The sequence below is a fragment of the Haliotis rubra genome, unplaced genomic scaffold (genome assembly GCF_003918875.1).
Source record: "Haliotis rubra isolate DU_JTF1 unplaced genomic scaffold, ASM391887v1 Scf69, whole genome shotgun sequence".
NCBI classification, from domain to species: domain Eukaryota; kingdom Metazoa; phylum Mollusca; class Gastropoda; order Lepetellida; family Haliotidae; genus Haliotis; species Haliotis rubra.
Genome location: NW_025767401.1, coordinates 1563391 through 1585531, shown reverse-complemented (window position 1 = coordinate 1585531; position 22141 = coordinate 1563391). Strand labels below are relative to the sequence as shown.

The 22141-nt window shown below is 39.4% G+C and overlaps 1 protein-coding gene across 1 annotated transcript in view; it reads left to right on the top strand.

The window, feature by feature from the left end:
* Positions 1–22141, top strand: part of LOC124258278 (AT-rich interactive domain-containing protein 5B-like) — a 61449-nt gene extending 39308 nt beyond the window's left edge. Inside the window, exons 3-12 of the mRNA XM_046692343.1 lie at positions 9073–9289; positions 10096–10335; positions 11088–11231; positions 11528–11650; positions 13703–13755; positions 14130–14227; positions 16642–16789; positions 17286–17381; positions 18553–19806; positions 20200–22141. Coding sequence (XP_046548299.1) covers positions 9073–9289; positions 10096–10335; positions 11088–11231; positions 11528–11650; positions 13703–13755; positions 14130–14227; positions 16642–16789; positions 17286–17381; positions 18553–19806; positions 20200–20415 — 2589 coding nt within the window. The 3' untranslated portion in view covers positions 20416–22141. The remainder of the gene's footprint in view (positions 1–9072; positions 9290–10095; positions 10336–11087; positions 11232–11527; positions 11651–13702; positions 13756–14129; positions 14228–16641; positions 16790–17285; positions 17382–18552; positions 19807–20199) is intronic.

Sequence of the window (22141 nt, the reverse complement as noted above, 5' to 3'; positions counted from 1 at the left end):
TATGCATGATTTTTCATTCCTCAAGTTCAATCAGTTAATGTATGTATGTGGATTTCAGTCAGTTGATCTATGTATGTAGATTTATGTAGTCAGTCAATTTATGTAGATTTCAGTCGATCAGTCTATGAATGTACATTTAAGTCAGTTTTTTAATGTAGATTTCAATCAGTCTAAAAATGTAAATATATGTCAGTCTATATATGTAGATATCAGTCAATCAGTCTATAAATGTAGATATCAGTCAATCGGTCTTTAAAAGTAGATATCAGTCTGTAAATGTTCATTTAAGTCAATCAGTTGTTTAATGTAGATTTCAATCAGTCTAAAAATGTAAATATATGTCAGTCTATATATGTAGATATCAGTCTATAAATGTAGATATCAGTCAATCGGTCTTTAAATGTAGATTTTAATATGTCACTTTACGTGTGCATAAATTTCAATCAGTTTCTGTAGGTAGATTTCAGTCAGTCAGTTTTTGTAGGTAGATTTCAGTCAATCAGTTTATGCATGTAGCTTAAAATCAATTAATGTTTGTTTGAAAATATCACTGAATCGGTTTGTGTATGTAGGTTTCACTCAATCTCTGTATACCCATTTCCTTCACCTTGTGGTGTAGTTTATCAACAAGCTCTGGGAAACAGGATCAGACATGAATTTTCCCTTCAAAGTGAATTTTTTATCCTCAATATTTATGCACTCTTTTGTCTGAACAAGTGTTCTTTTGTGTGTAGCGATTTGAAATAGATGTTAACTGGATGAGAACGTGGTGTATTCAGTTGAGGTTCGTGAAACCTGGGTGAACACTGCGTTAGGGAAGCACACACACACTATTGTTGTTGTACAAATACATTCTCCATAGGGTGATAAGTACAATAGCAGATAAAACCCTTCAGGTGTGACTGTAAGCCTGCTCCAATACTTTACCGCAAACACATTACTCTCCTAAAGAAACAAACTTTCAAATTAGATTTCGATTCAGGAAACATTTGTGCTTATAGTCGGAACATTTTAAAATTAAATTTGAAGATGAAATATTATTCAACTTTAATATTGTTGGTGGCAATAAATTTCAGAATTATATTGATCCTCTATGAGGACATAAATCATTAAATCTTAATCTGGATCAGTTTTATCACCATGAATGGTGGAAATATTTAGACACACAACAAAGTAAATAAATTTTCCGCATAATTGTTTTTGACAAACCCGATCAGTTTCAGGTCTTTTGAGTCATTTGGAATAATTATCTACTGACTCCTTTGATCAAAACATCAGTTTGTAAACTGTCTCGTGAAAATGTTTTACAGTTAAAGGTCTAACTAAACTAGCTGAAGAATTAAAAATATTTGCAATGGATTATGCGAGAGTATATTGCGTTAAAGCAAACTGTACGTGACCCCGAGAACTTAGTACAGATTACAATCAGTCTGTACAGGAACAGACTGACCTACTTCTTATGTCCTTGTTTCATCAGAATATAAAACATGATGAATGATTTATCATTTGTTTTTTCTTGGAAACATCTGTTTGATGTAAATATTTTTCCCCCTGTTTTTCCATAATAACTGAAAAATGTTACCTTGTTTGCTACAGATATGAGACTTTTCGATGTGAAACTTCTACACTCTAGAAACTTGTTTCATATCCATTGTTTACGAAACAACAGAAATTGTGATATTATTTTTATGTTAATGAGTGAGAATATATCAGGTAATATTTTGGTTTCAGATCTGTAATCAAAATGACAAATGGGTGTGTAAAAGGTATACTTGAGAAGGTTCAGATGAGAATTAGATAAGTCAACTGCCATCACATTCTGCTGGAAGGGAAGCCAACTTTTACCTGTTCTGACTAATTGTTCGGGAAACAGTCACATATTAATGTCACTATGTATTACATATGTAGATGATGAGTGTATCATCGAAGGGTTGTAAATAGCGCAACATATAACTAACAACATAGCGCCACCTGTAGGGGGCAGGTCAGTTTACTGCTTATGTTTACAGTGGGCAAGGTGGAAATACCATAATGAGATCAGTCTATCATAAGGGTCGAGCTTGACACGCATTAGGAAAGCTTTAGACAATGGTTCCGGCTTAGTATTGATGTTATGATCGATCATGACGATAACACGGCCCTGATTACATTCACATTGAACAAGAAAAACAGAAATTCATTTCCTTACTGAATTGCGTGCCAAGTTATTAGTCTGTTGGTCATGTCTTGGAAAATGTAAAAAAGAAATATGGAAAATATTGATGGAAAAAAAACATGGAATGGATAGTCTTTGAATATTGGTAGTATTTCGTTCACATCTCGATGTCGGGGTTCGTTTTGAAAACTCATATAAGAACATTGAGGGATTATAACTGCCATTGTTATGATATTGTGTAAGATAACATTGGCTTGATTGATTATTGTCATTTGTAAAGTATGGACATTGATATGATAATTTAGAATGATAATATGAATGATAAACAATGATGAAATAGCACAATATTCATAACAATGATCATTATCATTGTTACATTTGTGAAGAAACATGAGAATAAATGGTTGTAACAGTTGTGTACAACAACAATGTAAACAAGTACTGTTATGGCAGTCAGGAAAAACAACATCAATAAGTTAGTAGTAGCACGAGGTTACATGAGGTTCTGACTGCCGTGGTTCATCCACCTGACAAAGGGGCAATAGAAAGCCCAGAATTGTTGTGTTACAATAAACAAGTTGACATCCATAATATTTTTTCTTACACTTAGTAGTAGCAGTTGAGTTAAAATCACAACATCAATAAGGATTTTAATAACAGTTGTGTAAGATCATAACATCAGTAAGTATTTATATAATATGTGCATTAAGATCACAACATAATAAGGATTTTCATAACAGTTGTGTATGGTCACAATGTCAATAGGGATTTTAATAACAGTTGTGGATGGTCACAATGTCAATAGGGATTTTAATAACAGTTGTGTATGGTCACAATGTCAATAGGGATTTTAATAACAGTTGTGTATGGTCACAATGTCAATAGGGATTTTAATAACAGTTGTGTATGGTCACAATGTCAATAGGGATTTTAATAACAGTTGTGGATGGTCACAATGTCAATAGGGATTTTAATAACAGTTGTGGATGGTCACAATGTCGATAGGGATTGTATTTACAGGTGTGTTAAGATTACAACTTCAAAATGGATTTTAATAACATGTGTGTAAGATCACAACATTATTAAAGATGATGATGTCAATTGTTAAATATCATCAAGAAATAGTGTTTTGTTTGTTTGTGTCTACAATAATTTCTACATGATATATTGTTGGAGATAATTTTAATGATAAAATCTTGTCTAATCTAACCCCAGCTAGATGACATTGTTCCCTCAACTCATAATAAATGGAGGTGTCTATCCTATTTATGTTACTCATTCAAAAAGCATGAGTCAGTGAATCCCCTCTATAACACTGAAATGTATGTATGTACATTGACATCTATATCAGCAGCATGTACATCGTCAATTCACAACAATGTAGGTCACTATCAGTTTGATCATCTTTAGCTGTAACACACACAAACTAAATTGTGTAACTTATTTGTTATAGTGGCAGTAGTGAGCTATAGGGCTTCATGCAGTTTCTGGAAACTGATTTGTTATTCAACATAGGAGATCCGTGTTGTGTTAATACATAAAAAAGCTGATAACAGTGGATAGCGAAATAGATTGCAATGGACGAGAAAGCTGATAAAGTGTCAGTGAAGCAGCCCAATGGGCTGTTTGTATAACCTGTTTAGTCTTGTAGCCCTCTTTCAGCATTATGGCAGCCTAGTCCTCTGTTTATTGCTGTTGGGGAATGTTTAATATTTAATACAGGAGTCTTTCATAAGTGCTAAAGATGTTCACGTGTGGGTTTCAATGTTTCGAGACATGTAACATTCTTTACACCTGAGTATTTCTGACATGCGTGAAAAATTAATGTTAATATTACGTAAAATTTGGTTTAAAGACCATATTGTGAAAAATATCAAAGTTAATATTATTTTTTATTAACAGATATTATGTTGGCTGTTATTCACAATGAAGTCTTTCATTTCTTTCTTGTTGAAGGTCACATTTGGAACTTGGAGTATTGTAATCATAGATAGAAATCTCAAATGTACCTTCAGATTTACTTGTTTCAATTTTAAAAAAAAGTAAATTTTAGAATCTTTAAAGCCATAGCCTTGATTCACAAATCTAAGTCATTGAGGTAAACACTGACAGTTGGATATAAACATAAACAGTTTATTATGTTGATTTAGATTTGAGAAATTTAAACACAAGATGTTTCCCAGTCTTAATGTCTTTATAATGACCACCGTATACCATCCAGCAAGGGTCAAAGGTCACACTGCCCACTGAGACATTGCTGAAGGAAGGTGAGGTGACAACTGACATTTGTCTGTTCCATGGAGCCACCGCCCTTAGTGCACGTACTGGACACAAAGATGGTGTTTGATCTTGCGACATATGGCTAACTTGGGCTTATTGTACATCAATATAAGTAACTGCGGTTCATAGGTGCAACACACTGAAACATGTCTATTTCATGAAATTAAGTTTGTACTTGACAGTGGTTAATTTTCGTACACTATATTGACATTGATGATTTACTGAAAGTATAGGTGCTAGTATTTTCCAGTGCAATATGTAGACGCGTTAATATTTCAATGGGAAAGTTAAAACAAGTCCATTATGAAACTGATGTAGGTATATTATGTATCAAGCAGTTGATGCATCTATTCAGTGCAAGGAATGAACATATCAGTTTATTTCAGTTGATATGTCATCAAGTTAATATCTATTCAGTGCAAGGAATGAACATATCAGTTTATTTCAGTTGATATGTCATCAAGTTAATATCTATTCAGTGCAAGGAATGAACATATCAGTTTATTTCAGTTGATATGTCATCAAGTTAATATCTATTTCAGTGCAAGGAATGAACATATCAGTTTATTTCAGTTGATATGTCATCAAGTTAATATCTATTTCAGTGCAAGGAATGAACATATCAGTTTATTTCAGTTGATATGTCATCAAGTTAATATCTATTTCAGTGCAAGGAATGAACATATCAGTTTATTTCAGTTGATATGTCATCAAGTTAATATCTATTTCTCTGCAATGATAAAATGATGTTTGTCAGTACCAAAATGTCTTTCTACTTTGTTTTGGGAGGTTTGATAGAGAAGAGATTTGTTTTATGGAATTAACAGTGCATGTGGAGCTTGCCTGTATTGAGGTTTATTGAAATATTGATGGTTGCCAATCAGTTAAGCAACTTGAAATCAATAAAGATTTTATTATTCTGTCCTCTAGAAAAAGTAATAATATACATGTAATTATAAGAATTAATTGAATGATACAGTTAGTAGTTAATGTCACAAGATGATGATGATGATGATGGCCATTGTATGCTGAGGAAATAGCTGTAAGTTTGCAATGAAATCAGTAATAACAGTTTGTATTTATATGTTAGGAGAAATATGTTGCATAGTTATATCCAACCTTTTTCATTAAAGTCTTTCCTACATATATTTCTGCATTTTGCAAGCATTTCAAGTAAGTCAATCAAATGAAAATAAGAGGATTGTTTTTTTACAACATTGCATCTAAGCGAAAAACATGGTCAAATAATTGACCTTAAAAATACCAAAGTTTAACTTTGATGAGATTTCTGTGATCATGTGCATTGTACTCAAGCTATCATTCACATCACGGAAATGGATCATCTGGTCCACAATGGTTGACTAGAGTCTATTTGTAACTTTTCAACTGAAGTACATGCTGTTCAAATAAAGGTCATTTCTTATCTTAACATTTAAAAGACCTTCAGTGCCAACTAAAAATGATCTTTTCCAAAAAATGCTATATGCAATGAGATACATATTCAATGACGGAGATCCCATTGTGCGAATGAATGTATTTAATTACCAATCCGCTAAATGTACCCATGTTCTATAAATCATGGGTTACTGCCTCATTAGCAAACCTCGCTATACAGCGAAAGTGGAAAGTAGTAATGACTACATCATCTGAATGATTCTAAATATAGGTTCATGGACCTCTGTTACATGTTAAGTTGTGTAACATCAGTTATCTGTTCCAGTCTTGGTGGAGCTTTATAAGGGAGCGCGCTATACCGAGGAGTGATATTTACATGGCAGTAGATTACTGGCAAGATGAGCCTCCCTACATATTCTTGGCCCATTGCTAATGCTGAAATATTATTCACTTTGCTTTCCTGTTTGTGTGAGAGCAGGATATGTGAGGCCCTTTGATAAACACAATTATTAAATAAAATGATAAAACTTCTGACATTTAAGTGCATTAGGCTTTTTGTATCTTGGTAATGTAATTATAAGGATATTGGTTTCAAATAGTTGAAATACCATGTATATGGTGTAAGTTAATACTTTGACTACAGAATGGTAGGTTTCAGTGACACATACTCAGCAGGCAATGTAGACTTATACCATCATCCATCACTGTTTCCTCTGGCAGATGGATATGAATGGAGGCACATTTCATGTAAATACAAATTTAAAAACATTCACTTAAAATTAACGAATGATGTTTGCCATATTTGATCAGTGAGAATAGTAATTCTGTTTCTGAAACATCTGTTACTGCAAATATTAGCAACACAAAATATGAGTGAGAATTTATGATACAAAAAGTCAGTTCACAATAATGATAAAAATATAAAAAAGTGCTGTAGAAATTATGAAAAGGATGTGACCCCTTTTACATTGAGGAATCTAATCAACTGATCGATTGGAGTGTAATTTATTGTGGTGTTAGACAGGCGGTATTGTTCCCATAGGTACTGAAATTGATCAGTTGTATGTTTGGGTTGTCAATCATCTCTCTCTCGACAAAGAAATGTCAATTTCCCTGTTTATGTTTATTTATGCATGCCACTGGGTCAGCTTCTCAACGCGTTGTCATCAATAATATATTTCTTTTGAAGCAACTATCACATCATGTCATTGAAAAAATAAAATAATCTCTAAACATTTACCAATTTCACTGCGAATTGTACATTTTGGATGTTTTTTTATTCATTGCCACAACTAATGTTCATCTCCCAACAAATCAGCTTGATATCAATCAATATTCCAGCCATGTGCAATTTCTGCTTTGATGCATTGGGTGAAGGGAGGTAACTCTGTGACTATTGATTACTTCAGCATTTTTCTGCTGTTATCTGAGCATCCACTTGTAATGCGAATGTTATTGTAGGCTGATTGACGAACATGTTTTACTAAATAAAATTTAAGCATATTTTGAAGACAGTAGAAGAAAATTGTTTTGATTTGACAATTTCTGACATAATGCAATAGATTTGACACTGACGGGATAAATTTGACATGTACGAGATATTTGTCCTATAACAACATGGTAGTATTGATCATAGACAGCTCCAGCTGTGCAATCTATTACATTCTCAATTATTCCTCTTTATAATGCAGCTATGGATTTCTGGATGGATCGACTTCACCATTTATGGTTGTCAAAAATGCGACGTACGACTACAAAATGTTGGTTCTCCTAATGGCATTTGATGTTGAGGAGACAAGAATTGATCTATGTTTAGTTTTCTCCTCACAAATGATATCATGCAAAAAGCTGATGCTTTATATTTTAATAAATCAATCGTTGATTCCTAATTAAGTCTGTAGTTTTCAGATAATCCTGCAAGGATAGATACAATATTTAAATATGAATACGATATAAAGTGGTCCATCTGAAACTGCTAATGTATTTTCCCATGTCGAATTAATGTCTGCTTCTGACATGAATACATTACCATGCATTCACCGAATACACATACTGGATAGCTGATGAGAGTGTTGGAACGATAGAATATTTGTTTCAAATTTCAGATTTGATTAAGTTAGTTAGATTTTTAAATCTGAATCCTAGCCAGGGATGTAAGTTGCAAATGAAGGAAATTGTCTAAATCTTGAAATTTAGATAAAGTTAATGGATTTGTTTGCAGGATGGTGAGATGTTTCAAAATCTCCTGTCACATCAATGGTTGTTGTATATCACACTGTAGTTTGCAGAGGATTTAGAATAGTCTCTGTTTGTGTGACTCACTTATTCTGGATCTCACATTCTTCAAGCGATATCTGACAAAAAAATGGATTTAAAAAAATAGTATTAGCTGTTTTGAATACGCTTTTGGAAGGGACCACCCAAGTGTCACAATAGAGGACTGTACATGGAACTGGTCAGGACAATAGTATTTTAAGAAGTAATTGATAAATAATGATACACCAAGTATTCAAGTAAGCAGTAAATAATGGTATATTATGGCAAATAATTCATGCATAAAGTTTTTTTTCAGGAAAAGAAATTATACAGTATCTAATGGGGTTTAAATAATCTGATTTTTTTGTTTCCTTTGTTTGTGTGTATGCAAAACATAAAAGTCGAAATGTTACACTTTCTGATCTGCCACTTGTAATTAGTACTTGAAAGGTTGACAACTTATATGATATGTATCAGTAAATCGAATATGAAGGCAGTTTCACATTAAATTGAAATATATGTTCCCTTGATATGGTGCAGTGGTTTTCTCGGCTTTCACAAAGGACTCAAATCAGTACAAGCTGCATTTGTCATGTTTTTTCAATCTCAGGTAATTCAAGGACTCGTTTGTTTTGACTGACTGTCTGACTGAGTTTGGTTTTATGCCGCTTTTAGCATTATTCCAGCAACATCACGAAATGGGCTTCACACATTGTTCCCATGAGGGTATTTGAACCAGTGTCGCCAACCCTTTAACCAATTTAACACACACACACACACAAACATTTCTCTCTCTTCCCCGACTTGAAGGCCAGTGCAGCTGCAATCTGTCTAGTAGATGGCTTGCATCTGTGGAAAGGGTAGACTTAGTCAAGGCTGGGGGAGACTAGGAATAGTATAGGCTTTTCAACAATGCATTGCAGCATTGCACTGATAAGAAATGTATGACATGTTATTGAGGAGGATTATTTTCTTTTTATTTCCAGCATGAAATCCTTGCTCTTTCTGAGAAATTAATTCTTCGTCTGGATGATCTGGTGACCTTGATAGCAGAGGATGTGCCCTGGTCAGATGGTCTGATGGCATTCTGTGAGGATGATGGTCAGCCAGATTTGACCCACAATGACGAACTGATGCAGGCCTTCAGGAGTAATAACTGTGGATTGCAGTTTAATGACGTCAAAAAGGAGAAGGAGCTTATTGGTAGGGGTTAAGAAGATAGTATCTCATGAATATCAGGGTTAGGTTAATAGTATCATAACAATGTAGATTTCCTCTTTCATTAACTTTCGACCTTGAAATTTAGCACTAAGAATAAGTGTAATGAATTTTTCTTGTCAGGGTTTTTGAATGAAAAGATAATATATAACAATCATTTGCTGTGTAAGTACTTAGGTAAAGATTAGGAAAGCAATTGAAGTGATGAAAATGTTATTGATTATTTCTAAGAACAAATTTGATCAAAGGTGGTTTCAGACGAAGATAAATGATTTAAGAAAATGAGGTTGAATTAACCTATTTGTGTTCCTTACAGAGCAGTTTATGTTGGTAAACCATCCTTGTTCTGATGTATGGATCAGGCGAAAAAATATGTGTTTGTTTCTGTTGATAATTTAACCACTTAAGTATAAATGTGTTGGGGCTGCATTAATTTCTCCTAAAACGTAGTTATGTCTCAAGAGTCTCTTGGCCAGAATAAGCTGTTTATAACATAGTTGCATGTAATTCCTGGCATATAAACAGAACTGTTGTCAAAGCAATGCTGATTGAGATTGTTTGCACCATGTCTTACTGCGTAAATGAAATACATTTGTGTGACAATTTTATGTTAACTGCAACCCATATATTTTGTTCATCTTCCCTGGAAAGCTAGCACCATTCATGCAATCAAACTGAAGGGGATACGGTAAATATGTAAACAACTGAATCAGGGTTTATGTTAAAATGAATCCTTTTGTTGTATCTGTTCCATTAAAAGATAATCTGATTATATTTTTGTTTCCTCCCAGGTGACAAGGGCGTATCGAACAATGTCCAGCAAGTGGTCATCATGAGTTACCCTCAGTACTGCCGATATCGCACCGTCCTCAAGCGTCTGGAGAACATGATGGACAAATGGTTGAGGAATGCCATTGTCAGCGCCATCGGTGGCTTCTCAGTGAAATCCAGGAACTGTCGCATCATGTTCTGCAGAGAAACATTCTACCATCCTGAGTTGGAGGACTTTGAGTTGCGCTGTGATCATCTAGGTGGGTAGTTCATGGGGCTCCATCAATATATAACGTGTAGCTTCATTTGAGAAGTGACGTAACAAGCTTCATCTCTCATATCACAAACTTCAGTACAGAATAACTCTCCCTTGATATCAGCAACCAAAAATAATGCCTCTAGTTGGGATTAAATCTTCATTCAGAAGTAGCCACATCAAAGCAATTTAATCAGAAGTCTGTCATATTCAAACCTTTCGCTCATTATGAAATATGAACATCTAGCCTGAGGTTGTAGTCACCATGGCGAGCTTGTCCTGCAAGTCTGAGACACATGCTGGGCAGAAACAACAGATTTTTAAAACTTATCCTGTCTCATGGTATGCATCGCGTGAGATAGGATAAGTATATAAATGTACAATTTATAGTTAAAATTTCCAATATAATAATGTTGCAGACGTCATTAGAAGCAAAAAATATATATTTCAACTTTGAAATGTGATGTTGCAACTTAAAACTGCTTACGTTGCATCGTTAATTGTTTCACAGTGTCACCTGATGGTAAAATATTATTGAATTTAAAATATAACAAATGTAACAGTGATAGAATTTGTTGCCTGCAGTTATGTAGGCAGAATGATCAATATACTGACTCGTGTACAAAGGTGAAAAACTGCTCACATTCTTGTATTACTTCTGGAACAGTATGATGCCGGAAATTATGTTCATTTGTCGGGAGTGGCCTGTGAATGTTATGTTCCTTATCAATGTCACCTGACTTCTCTGTCTTACAGCACCTAACCTGAAGGGTCGGCCTCGTAAAAAGAAGAATCTCAAACGAGAGTGTTCTCAAGACTCGGACAGTTACGAGGATGGCTCAGACACTTCATCATTAGCATCCACCTCACAAGCACCATCATCAACATCGTCAAGGGTGGGTAGCTAACAGCTTCTTTTATTGGTCATATGTAAAATTTGAAAAAAAATTGCATTTCAAAGTGATGTGTTTCTTTAGATGTCACATAATGAATGATGAATATTCACGAGACTGTTCACATTATTTTTTGATGGAATGAATATTCAAAATGGTCATAACTTTCCTCTAATGGTTCAGCTAATCTGTCAGTAAATATTTCATTTTGATATTTCTCAAATATAAATCATTTGATAAAAAATCTTTACTTTTGACCTTGACCTTTCAGCCTCGAAGAAGGTCAAGTCAGAATGGGTTAAGTTGGGAAAAAGGGGGGCAGCAAGGTCACAAAAGAAGAGCAGAACTTTATGATAAGTCTCCACAAGTTTATGAGGAATCGACAGACACCCATAGACAGGGTTCCGTCATTGGGATTCAAACAGAGTAAGCTGACTTTGTGTTTTACCAAGTTGTTTCATATTCATTGCCTGATGCTGTAATAAGACACTGAAGACTAAATATATAATCTGGTAGCACTTTCTGAGAACCATTTATGATTTAGTTAACTGTCAAGTTCTGATGATAAATGCTTAATGTTTGCTGTACTGTTGAATGCTAAAATGGACCGAGAAGTATTTGAATTGTAAATTTCATGAAGATATGTATTCATATCCTGTGATAGTCAAGTTAATTACCATGTTTTCCATAAGTAATGAGAACTATGATAGGATTGTGGCATATAATCATGTTTTTTAATGATGTAACAATCTATAAACACACATGCCATTTAGAAAATGGTCAAATATAACAAATGTCATATTTGGGATTATACCTTCTCAGTTAAGTGCAGATATTAGTATTTCTTTTTGGTTGAGTCCCATCTGGAACTCTTTGAGTGACACAACTAATTGCCAGCACACAAAGTCAGCGATCAAAGGCACCTAGCCACCATGGCTTCTCCACACGGACACAAGCACAGGGTACAAGGTTCTGTTCCACCCCAAATTCTCCACACGGACACAAGCACAGGGTACAAGGTTCTGTTCCACCGCAAATTCTCCAACGGTACAAGGTTCTGTTCCACCCCAAATTCTCCACACCTACACAAGCACAGGGTACAAGGTTCTGTTCCACTGCAAATTCTCCACACGGACACAAGCACAGGGTATAGGGTTCTGTTCCACCCCAAATTCTCCACACGGACACAAGCACAGGGTACAAGGTTCTGTTCCACCCCAAATTCTCCACACCTACACAAGCACAGGGTACAAGTTTCTGTTCCACCCCAAATTCTCCACACGGACACAAGCACAGGGTATAGGGTTCTGTTCAACCCCAAATTCTCCACACGGACACAAGCACAGGGTACAAGGTTCTGTTCCACCCCAAATTCTCCACACAGACACAAGCACAGGGTACAAGGTTCTGTTCCACTGCAAATTCTCCACAAGGACACAAGCACAGGGTACAAGGTTCTGTTCCACCCCATATTCTCCACACCTACACAAGCACAGGGTACAAGTTTCTGTTCCACCCCAAATTCTCCACACGGACACAAGCACAGGGTATAGGGTTCTGTTCAACCCCAAATTCTCCACACGGACACAAGCACAGGGTACAAGGTCCGTTCCACCCCAAATTCTCCACACGGACACAAGCACAGGGTACAAGGTTCTGTTCCACCCCATATTCTCCACACCTACACAAGCACAGGGTACAAGGTTCTGTTCCACCCCATATTCTCCTCACCTACACAAGCACAGGGTACAAGGTTCTGTTCCACCCCAAATTCTCCACACCTACACAAGCACAGGGTACAAGTTTCTGTTCCACCCCAAATTCTCCACACGGACACAAGCACAGGGTATAGGGTTCTGTTCAACCCCAAATTCTCCACACGGACACAAGCACAGGGTACAAGGTCCGTTCCACCCCAAATTCTCCACACGGACACAAGCACAGGGTACAAGGTTTTGTTCCACCCCAAATTCTCCACACCTACACAAGCACAGGGTACAAGGTTCTGTTCCACCCCAAATTCTCCACACGGACACAAGCACAGGGTAAAAAGTTCTGTTCCACACCTAATTCTTAACACGGACACAAACACAGGGTACAAGGTTCTGTTCCACCCCAAATTCTCCACACCTACACAAGCACAGGGTACAGGGTTCTGTTCCACACCTAATTCTTAACACCTACACAAACACAGGGTACAAGGTTCTGTTCCACCCCAAATTCTCCACACCTACACAAGCACAGGGTACAAAGTTCTGTTCCACACCTAATTCTTAACACGGACACAAACACAGGGTACAGGGTTCTGTTCCGCTCCAAATTCTCCACAAGGACACAAGCCATGTTATTACATCATTACAAGGTTTGTCATCTTCCAAACTGCCCAATATGATGTATAGGATGAATATAGCCAGTAGTTTGGATCTGACATCTGTTGCCTTCCTTAATGCTGTCAAGTGTCACTATCATTTCTTCCAGTAGATCTCTACTACTTCTACTCATATGCGAAGAAACTTGGTGGCTACGACATGGTAAGTCTTGCACAAACATCTCCTGAATCTTTATAGTTTTGGTTTGGTTGTCGTTAAATGCTGCACTCAGCAGTATTCCAGCTATATGGCAGCAGTCTGTAAATAATCGAGCCTGGACCAGACAATCCAGTAATCAACAGCTGAGCATTGATCTACGCATATGGGAACCGATGAAACTACTCACTTACTGTTTCATCATCCAAATCTTTATGAAATTATGACCCTTGTATAAACTAACTGGCCATGGTGGATTAATGGTAAACAGCTACTCATACAATCACAGAAGGTAGGTAATTTGTCAAATAATGCATGCTGTTATTGTCATAGATACGTGTTGTTCTTTTTATCATAGATACATATTGTTACATTATCAGATCACAGAGAAGAGGCTCTGGAAACATCTGTATGACAAGCTTGGCGGGCATCCAGGGAGTACTAGTGCTGCCACCTGTACACGAAGGCATTATGAGAGGTGGGTCTCGAAGATGGAAACCTAAATAAGGGAGACATAAGGGACAGTGTAATTCATTTATAAAAACTTTGTTCAGAAGCATGTTGTAGATGTAAACTTAATTGATGAAAGTACACCACTGACATTTGATTTAACACTGAGCTTAATTAATCCGTGGAACTCTTCGAACATTTAGACACAGTAATGGACACAGTGTAAGCATTGCATCACTTTAAGTTTTCCTCCCTCGTCAAGATGATTCACTGTGAGTGAGTGCAAAGTGCTGTTAAACCATACTTACTCACATTCTTCGGGCTTTCTTCTTGTATTAATTGCACAGGCTGTACATTACTCCCAGGGCCTCTTTACGTCGCTCCCATGGCCCAGTGTACGTCACTCCCAGGGCCTCTTTACATCACTCCCAGGCCCAGTGTACGTTACTCCCAGGGCCTCTTTACGTCACTCCCACGGCCCAGTGTACGTCACTCCCAGGGCCTCTTTACGTCGCTCCCACGGCCCAGTGTACGTCACTCCCAGGGCCTCTTTTACGCTCCCCACGGCCCAGTGTATGTTACTCCCAGGGCCTCTTTACCTCACTCCCACGGCCCAGTGTACATTACTCCCAGGGCCTCTTTACGTCGCTCCCACGGCCCAGTGTACGTCACTCCCAGGGCCTCTTTACATCACTCCCACGGCCCAGTGTACGTTACTCCCAGGGCCTCTTTACGTCACTCCCACGGCCCAGTGTACGTTACTCCCAGGGCCTCTTTACATCACTCCCACGGCCCAGTGTACGTCACTCCCAGGGCCTCTTTACGTCGTCCACAGCCCCACGCCCAGTGCCCACGTTACTCCCAGGGCCTCTTTACCTCACTCCCACGGCCCAGTGTAAGTTACTCCCAGGGCCTCTTTACGTCACTCCCACGGCCCAGTGTACGTTACTCCCAGGGCCTCTTTACGTCACTCCCACGCCCAGTGTACGCCACTCCCAGGGCCTCTTTACATCACTCCCACGGCCCAGTGTAACGTTACTCCCAGGGCCTCTTTACGCTCACTCCCACGGCCCAGTGTCACGTTACTCCCAGGGCCTCTTTATCGTCACTCCCACGGCCCAGTGTCACGTCACTCCCAGGGCCTCTTTACATCACTCCCACGGCCCAGTGTGCGTTACTCCCAGGGCCTCTTTTACGTCACTCCCACGGCCCAGTGTAATGCGTTACTCCCAGGGCCTCTTTACATCACTCCCACGGCCCAGTGTACGCGTTACTCCCAGGGCCTCTTTACATCCGCTTCCACGCCCAGGCTCCCACGGCCCAGTGTGTACGTCACTCCCAGGGCCTCTTTACATCACTCCCACGGCCCGCCCACTCCCAGGGCCTCTTTACGCCACTCCCGGCCCAGTGTCACGTTACTCCCAGGGCCTCTTTACGTCACTCCCACGGCCCAGTGTATCGCGTTACTCCCAGGGCCTCTTTACGTCACTCCCACGGCCCAGTGTACGTTACTCCCAGGGCCTCTTTACGTCACTCCCACGGCCCAGTGTACGTTACTCCCAGGGCCTCTTTACGTCACTCCCACGGCCCAGTGTACGTTACTCCCAGGGCCTCTTTACGTCACTCCCACGGCCCAGTGTACGTTACTTCACTCCCAGGGCCTCTTTACTCCCAGGGCCTCTTTACGCCACTCCCGGCCCAGTGTGCGTTACTCCCAGGGCCTCTTTACGTCACTCCCACGGCCCAGTGTACGTTACTCCCAGGGCCTCTTTACGTCACTCCCACGGCCCAGTGTACGTTACTCCCAGGGCCTCTTTACGTCACTCCCACGGCCCAGTGTACGTTACTCCCAGGGCCTCTTTACGTCACTCCCACGGCCCAGTGTACGTTACTCCCAGGGCCTCTTTACGTCACTCCCACGGCCCAGTGTATGTTACTCCCAGGGCCTCTTTACGTCACTCCCACGGCCCAGTGTACGTTACTCCCAGGGCCTCTTTACGTCACTCCCACGGCCCAGTGTACGTTACTCCCAGGGCCTTCTGCACGCTAGGCATACAGCCCAATATGTTTGCAGACATCTCTTGCTATAAGCAGCAGGTCACAACATGGGCAGATAACTTAATCATCTGGACAGTGTGTGTTTGTCTGGACAATGTTTAGATCTCCTGCTCTTTGTGTGTTTTTGAGGGGGCGGTAGGGTAGCCTAGTGGTTAAAGCGTTGCCTTGTCACGCCGAAGACCGGGTTCGAATCCTCACATGGGTACAATGTGTGAAGCCCATTTCTGGTGTCCCCTGCCGTGATGTTGCTGGAATATTGCTAAAAGCGGCGTAAAACCAAAACTCAGTCAGTCAGTTGTGTGTTTTGGCAAAATGTAAAAGGCAAAATTCTGTAGAATTTCTGTTGTGCATGGAATTTTGTACTACATATTGTAACTATTTTAGGTTACTGCTGGCCTTTGAACGCTATGAAAAGGGAGATGAACCCCGGAATAAGATTAAGTCAAAGGTCAAGGCCATGATCAACAACCAGAATAAAGGTCATGATAAGGCCAAACTGAAGTCAGAACTGGATGAAAAGAAGGAATTACTGGTAAGCAAAATATATAAAGTACCTCAGTAACATCTTTGTATGGTACTGTAAATGATAATAGATTTGGCAGTGGGGTGGCCAAAGGTTGGCTTGTTTTGCCAAAGACCTGGATTCAATTTGCAACCTTTCTTTGCGTCATCTTCTGTGATATGGTGAGAAAATTGCTCAAATTTGCATATTGCAATGAGTGTTTCTTGGTCAAGTTGTAATATGGAATTCTTCTCATCTTTGCTAGAACTACAGCTAATTATGGCGTAAACATTCCCTCTGGATTATGGTTGCCTTAGTTCTGTGGTTTCCACAGACACATAAAGAATGAAGTGAAAATTTTAACACTAAGTCATAGCTATCCCTAGTGGTATGGTCTCCCAACTGACAGAGTTATCTCCCCCTGACCTAGATGTCACTTTGCTTTGTTTTGCTAGAACTACAGCTTTTGCTACAAGAAACACACAGAAACGAAGTAGCCTCTTCATGTATGTTTGTGTATGTTTAGATGCAAGCAATTGATGTGTCTATGGAAGATAAGGTTCGGAAATGGAATGAGATCCGTCGCCAGAAGGCTATGGAACGTGATCAGGTAAATTCACAGGTAATCAGAGTCATTCACTTAACAACCTGCCTTCTTGTGATCCTGCAGCACCATTGATGTGTATCAGCTTGAGCTATTAACAATAGGAATATAAGTTGTTCACTGGTCTTGAGGGGGACATAGGCTGATGTACCCTTGATGTTTGTTTATAAAGAAACATCGAGGGTACATCAACCCTTGGGTTCGAGGGACCAGTGAACAACATATTTATCTTACCGAACACCTCAATGGTAATTTTGAATTGTTTGAAGCACGGGTATCGTATCGTAGTATGGAGTACTAGAGGACAAGAAAAACAAATTTAGAGTTATCTCCCTTCCATCGATTTGCATTCACAAAACATCGGTAATTTCCGTACATCATACATGATTCAATGCTATTCGAGTTCGTCATTACTCGCTTGTTAGCGGGGTACATGGAAAATAATAGAAGAGCACTCAGCCAATCAGAAAACGACATTTATGTGCGAGGCAAGATAATTATAAATGGGCCTAGTAGAAGCTATTGGATACACCATGGGTTGCTCTGCCTAAAAGGTTCACTGTCTTCGATGCTGTGGGTTGTCATGCAGGTGCTGTTGGGAGTCGTTTAGAATACATCCTCAACAACCTAATGAATCCCCACTTCATGCTTTCTGATTCAATGACCTTGTGTCATTGTACCCAAACTGTCTAGATCATGTGATCATTATCAGTCACAGGATTGTGTTGTCCATACTCATGCTGACTTGGTTGACACATGTCATCATATCCCAACTGCATAGATTGATGCTCATGTTGTTGATCACTGGATTGTCTGGTCCAGACTCGATTATTTACAGACCGCCGCCATATAGCTGGAATATTGCTGAGTGTGGCGTAAAACTAAACTCACTCACTCACACTCATGCTAAGTCTGCAAAATTACCGTGAAATAAAAGAATTAAACAAAAGGGAAAGATGCTTTAACACTATGTGCAAGTTGTATCTCAACTGTGCTAGTACCTGCTGGTTTCATCCCTGATTAGGCTTGTCTAATTCATGAAAGTTTCGTAAAGCCTGTGTCACTTCGAATATCGCTATCTCCAATATTGAATTGAAAATTTAGACATGATTGAAACTGCTGTTCAGGTCTGTGATGAAACTTCATCTGAGTCACTGTCACTTTTACACGTATTGAATTTCCATTTTAGCTGAAACGAGGCCACCCAAGACAGACGGTGAAGAAAATGTTGGATAAAGTTTCATCTAAAGAGAACAAAGTTGAAGACCTCGCAATGGAAACGCTGAAAGAGGTCAAAGTTCAGATTCCCAAAATGGCCAGTATTGAAAACGGCAAAGTCAAAATCGAAAATGTGCAGATATCTTCAGTTCAGAAAACAGACCTCGAAGTGCCATCAGTTAAACAACGCACACGGCCAAGTATTTTATCGCCTTTAGTTCAACGTAAGGTTCAAAACCATGTGAAGTCGCAACCCACCCAGTCACAACAGCAGACACCACTTCCGCCTGTACAGACGTCTGCTCATCTACAGCAGACGCCACACACCCAGCCCCCACAGACCCCCGTGATAAGTACACATGCACTGTTCTATGCAAGCAATTTCCCCTTGCCCGCATCTCATTTCATTGCTCACCCGTCATCTTCGTCATCTGTGGAGGTTGCTGCCCATGCCAGTGAAAACAGCAACGTGTATTTTCCAAAATCCTCATTGTTTGTTACCAACAATGCTTCACAAATCAACGAAAACCAATTGAAAAAAGCCATTCCGAGCATGAGGCCATCTGTGATACAACACACGCCGAAACCAAAACTTGATGAAGTGAAGTATGAGGGCACCTCGAACTCCCGGTCTCACTCCCCATCAACATACAGCTCAAAGCCAATCGTCCCTGCCCACAGTGGGCAAGCTCACTCTCATCAACAACTCAAACGGCCATACCCATACCCTAACGTGCCACAAACGTCTCACCTGCCATCCCGAGACCATCCGCGACCCCACCTTAGTCCTGTTTTAGCCAACGATCCGTTCTTTAATAGTGTGAAACGTGCGAGAGCCGATCCGCCACAGGGTCGAATCACTCCTGCTCATACGAACCACACTAAACCAGACATGAACAGTAGCCAGGACCAGCCTGTTGACTTTAGCATGAAAACTATGAGAGAAAAAGAACAGAAAAGAATCGAACAAAAACGGGATTATGAAATGAAAGACTTTGCTCCCAAGACCTTCAAGTGTGCTCTGTTCCCTCAGGAGTTTCCTACCTCAGCAGCAAGAGCAAATCTCAAAGACCATGAGCGGTCAGGGTCAAGGTCAGATATCCGGTCAGCCTCTGTCCGTGGTTCAAGTCCCCTCTCTCTCATGAGATCTCAGGAACGTCCCAGCGCCTCTCCATCTTCAACTGGATCTAGATCTGCCACAAGTACACCACTTAACAATAATAAAGTAAGTTGTCAATGGGATCTCCTCATCAACATGTGGGCAAGTAGCCCAGAGGTTCATTGCTAAAACATGCCGATGGACGTTTCAGGTCTCAGGTTTCTATTTGTTTTGAATCCACACTGAGGACTATTTGAAAACTGACAATTCTGGGAATTGGGGCCATGTTCGAAAGAGCGTTCTTAGCACTATAACAGTCATAAGCCTGTCAAAGAATGGGTATTAAAATCATCTTGACTAAAATTGCTTTGTGAAACTGGTTTCTGATGATCAAAATTGCTGCAGAAGCTCAACAGACATCATAATTATGAAATGCTAGTTTCCATTAATTCCTCATAGCTCATTAGATATTCTGTAATAATTTCCCTGAATGAACCTAACACATCCTTCTTGTTTCAGGCATTGTCCAAGCCCCTGACAGCGTCTGCAGCTTACTCCGAAGTCCCGTCTCCACATCTTCATCCTGCCTTCCCTGCTCCTTACATGCCCTCCCATATCTCCCCAAACAGCGTAGTTACCTCCCCTGCTCAGCTGCAGCAGATGTATGCCGCACAGTACGCCAACATCCAGATGGCGGCATACGAGGACATGATGCGGCAACAAGTCCTGGCGTAAGTCGGCAGCACGTCCCCCATCCTGATATCGCCCACCCAACTATATCAAAACATTTACAAGGATACGCAGAAATTCAGTGCCTCAAAGTCATAATCATCTGTCACAAATCATTTATGCTATGGAGACAATTATGAATGTGCTGTTTTTGCCACGTTTTTGTTTATTTTTGTTGTTAAAGTTGTTTGAAAGTACCATGCTGTTTATCGTGTATGTGAGAATTCGTCATCTCATTGTATAGATTAGGTGAGACATTTAGAGATTGTTCATCTCATGGGTTAGTTTTGATAGTTCATATTCTATTGTGTATTGGAGATTAGTTAGCAAGAGATATACAAGGAACAGTGAGACATGTCACAAGATGTGCACAAAAGTGAGATGTCGAGATGTTTCAGTGACATCTTTTCTCTATGAAACAAGTGACAAGCAGTTGATTTGCGTCTCAGGATAACAAGATGTGTGTATTATGTGAGATCTTATTTTGAGATCCGCTTACCTCAGTGTGAAAACAGGGAATCTCTGTCATGAGGAACTGAGATCTGACAGGCGTGAACCAGATCAGGTGAGAACTGTCCCCGCAATTTGTTTTCTCACCTGAATGATTCAACTACTGAGAATTAATTTCTTAGGTATGAGAAATGCTTCTTGTAATGAAAAGCTAGGGATGTCATGATATTACCATCTACGAAACAGTCTGTGATACAATGTCAAATAGTTCTTTTCTACACTGATTCAGAAGATGCCGAGTTGGAATTGCAAGATGAGGTTGTTATCGGTTACCCTAGATATGTATGCAGGCAGCTTGGATTGTGTACTCCCTAGGGAGTTGAGAATGAAAACTGAGATCCCGCTGATCTACTGACTGGGGTAATAAGGATATGATTTGAGCATGATATCTGGCATGGAAAAAGTGCCATAAAATTGACTATTATTATCAATTTTATTATAGAGTATATCTAGGCTGGGTTAAAAGTGTAAGCACTGTATGGCATGAAGTTATAATGTAAGGAGAAGTATGTATTGTGACATCCCTAATGAATACTAACATTATTCAATTTCTAACAGTTAATCAGATTACTTTTACAGTTGTTTGCCTTTAATCTTCTGAAGTAGCTGAAGTCTGTTGGCTTTTGCTAATTACACTTGATCAACTGAATGTAGTCCATATAGAGGTCAAACTAGCCTCTCAGGGCTTCACTATATCATGACAGGCCTTAAAGACTGTGGCATTTACCCCTCACTAACAACTCGTAGGCTAGTTGTTAACCATTTGCTCTTCCACCTGAGGTCAATTCCTCTCATGGCTACATGGTTGAAGCCCATTGAATTATCAAAAGCAGAGAAAACTATACTCACTCAAAGTTTAGGCCGTCTGTGACTTACGGTACAAGTTCTGAACCTAAGTCTGGTCAAGATTCATGTAGTCCAGTAACTGTCAGTAAGCAAAGGTCATGACAGCACATGTATGTTGTAAGGGATTGTTATAAAGGAGTAAAGTGTAATTGGGTTTGGCTCGTGACATTTTGGCGTTGATTTTCATTTCACATATCCACAGTTTTCTTTAAGGCCTTGGTCAGGTGGTCTGCAAGAGACTTACTCAAGGCAAGATCTGATATACTTCTGAGGTCACAAACACAAACCTCCTTGGTCAGGAGGGGTATCACTTAGTGAAACTGTGAACTCATTGTTACTATGTTACTGTGTTGAACCAGAGACCATATTATATTAT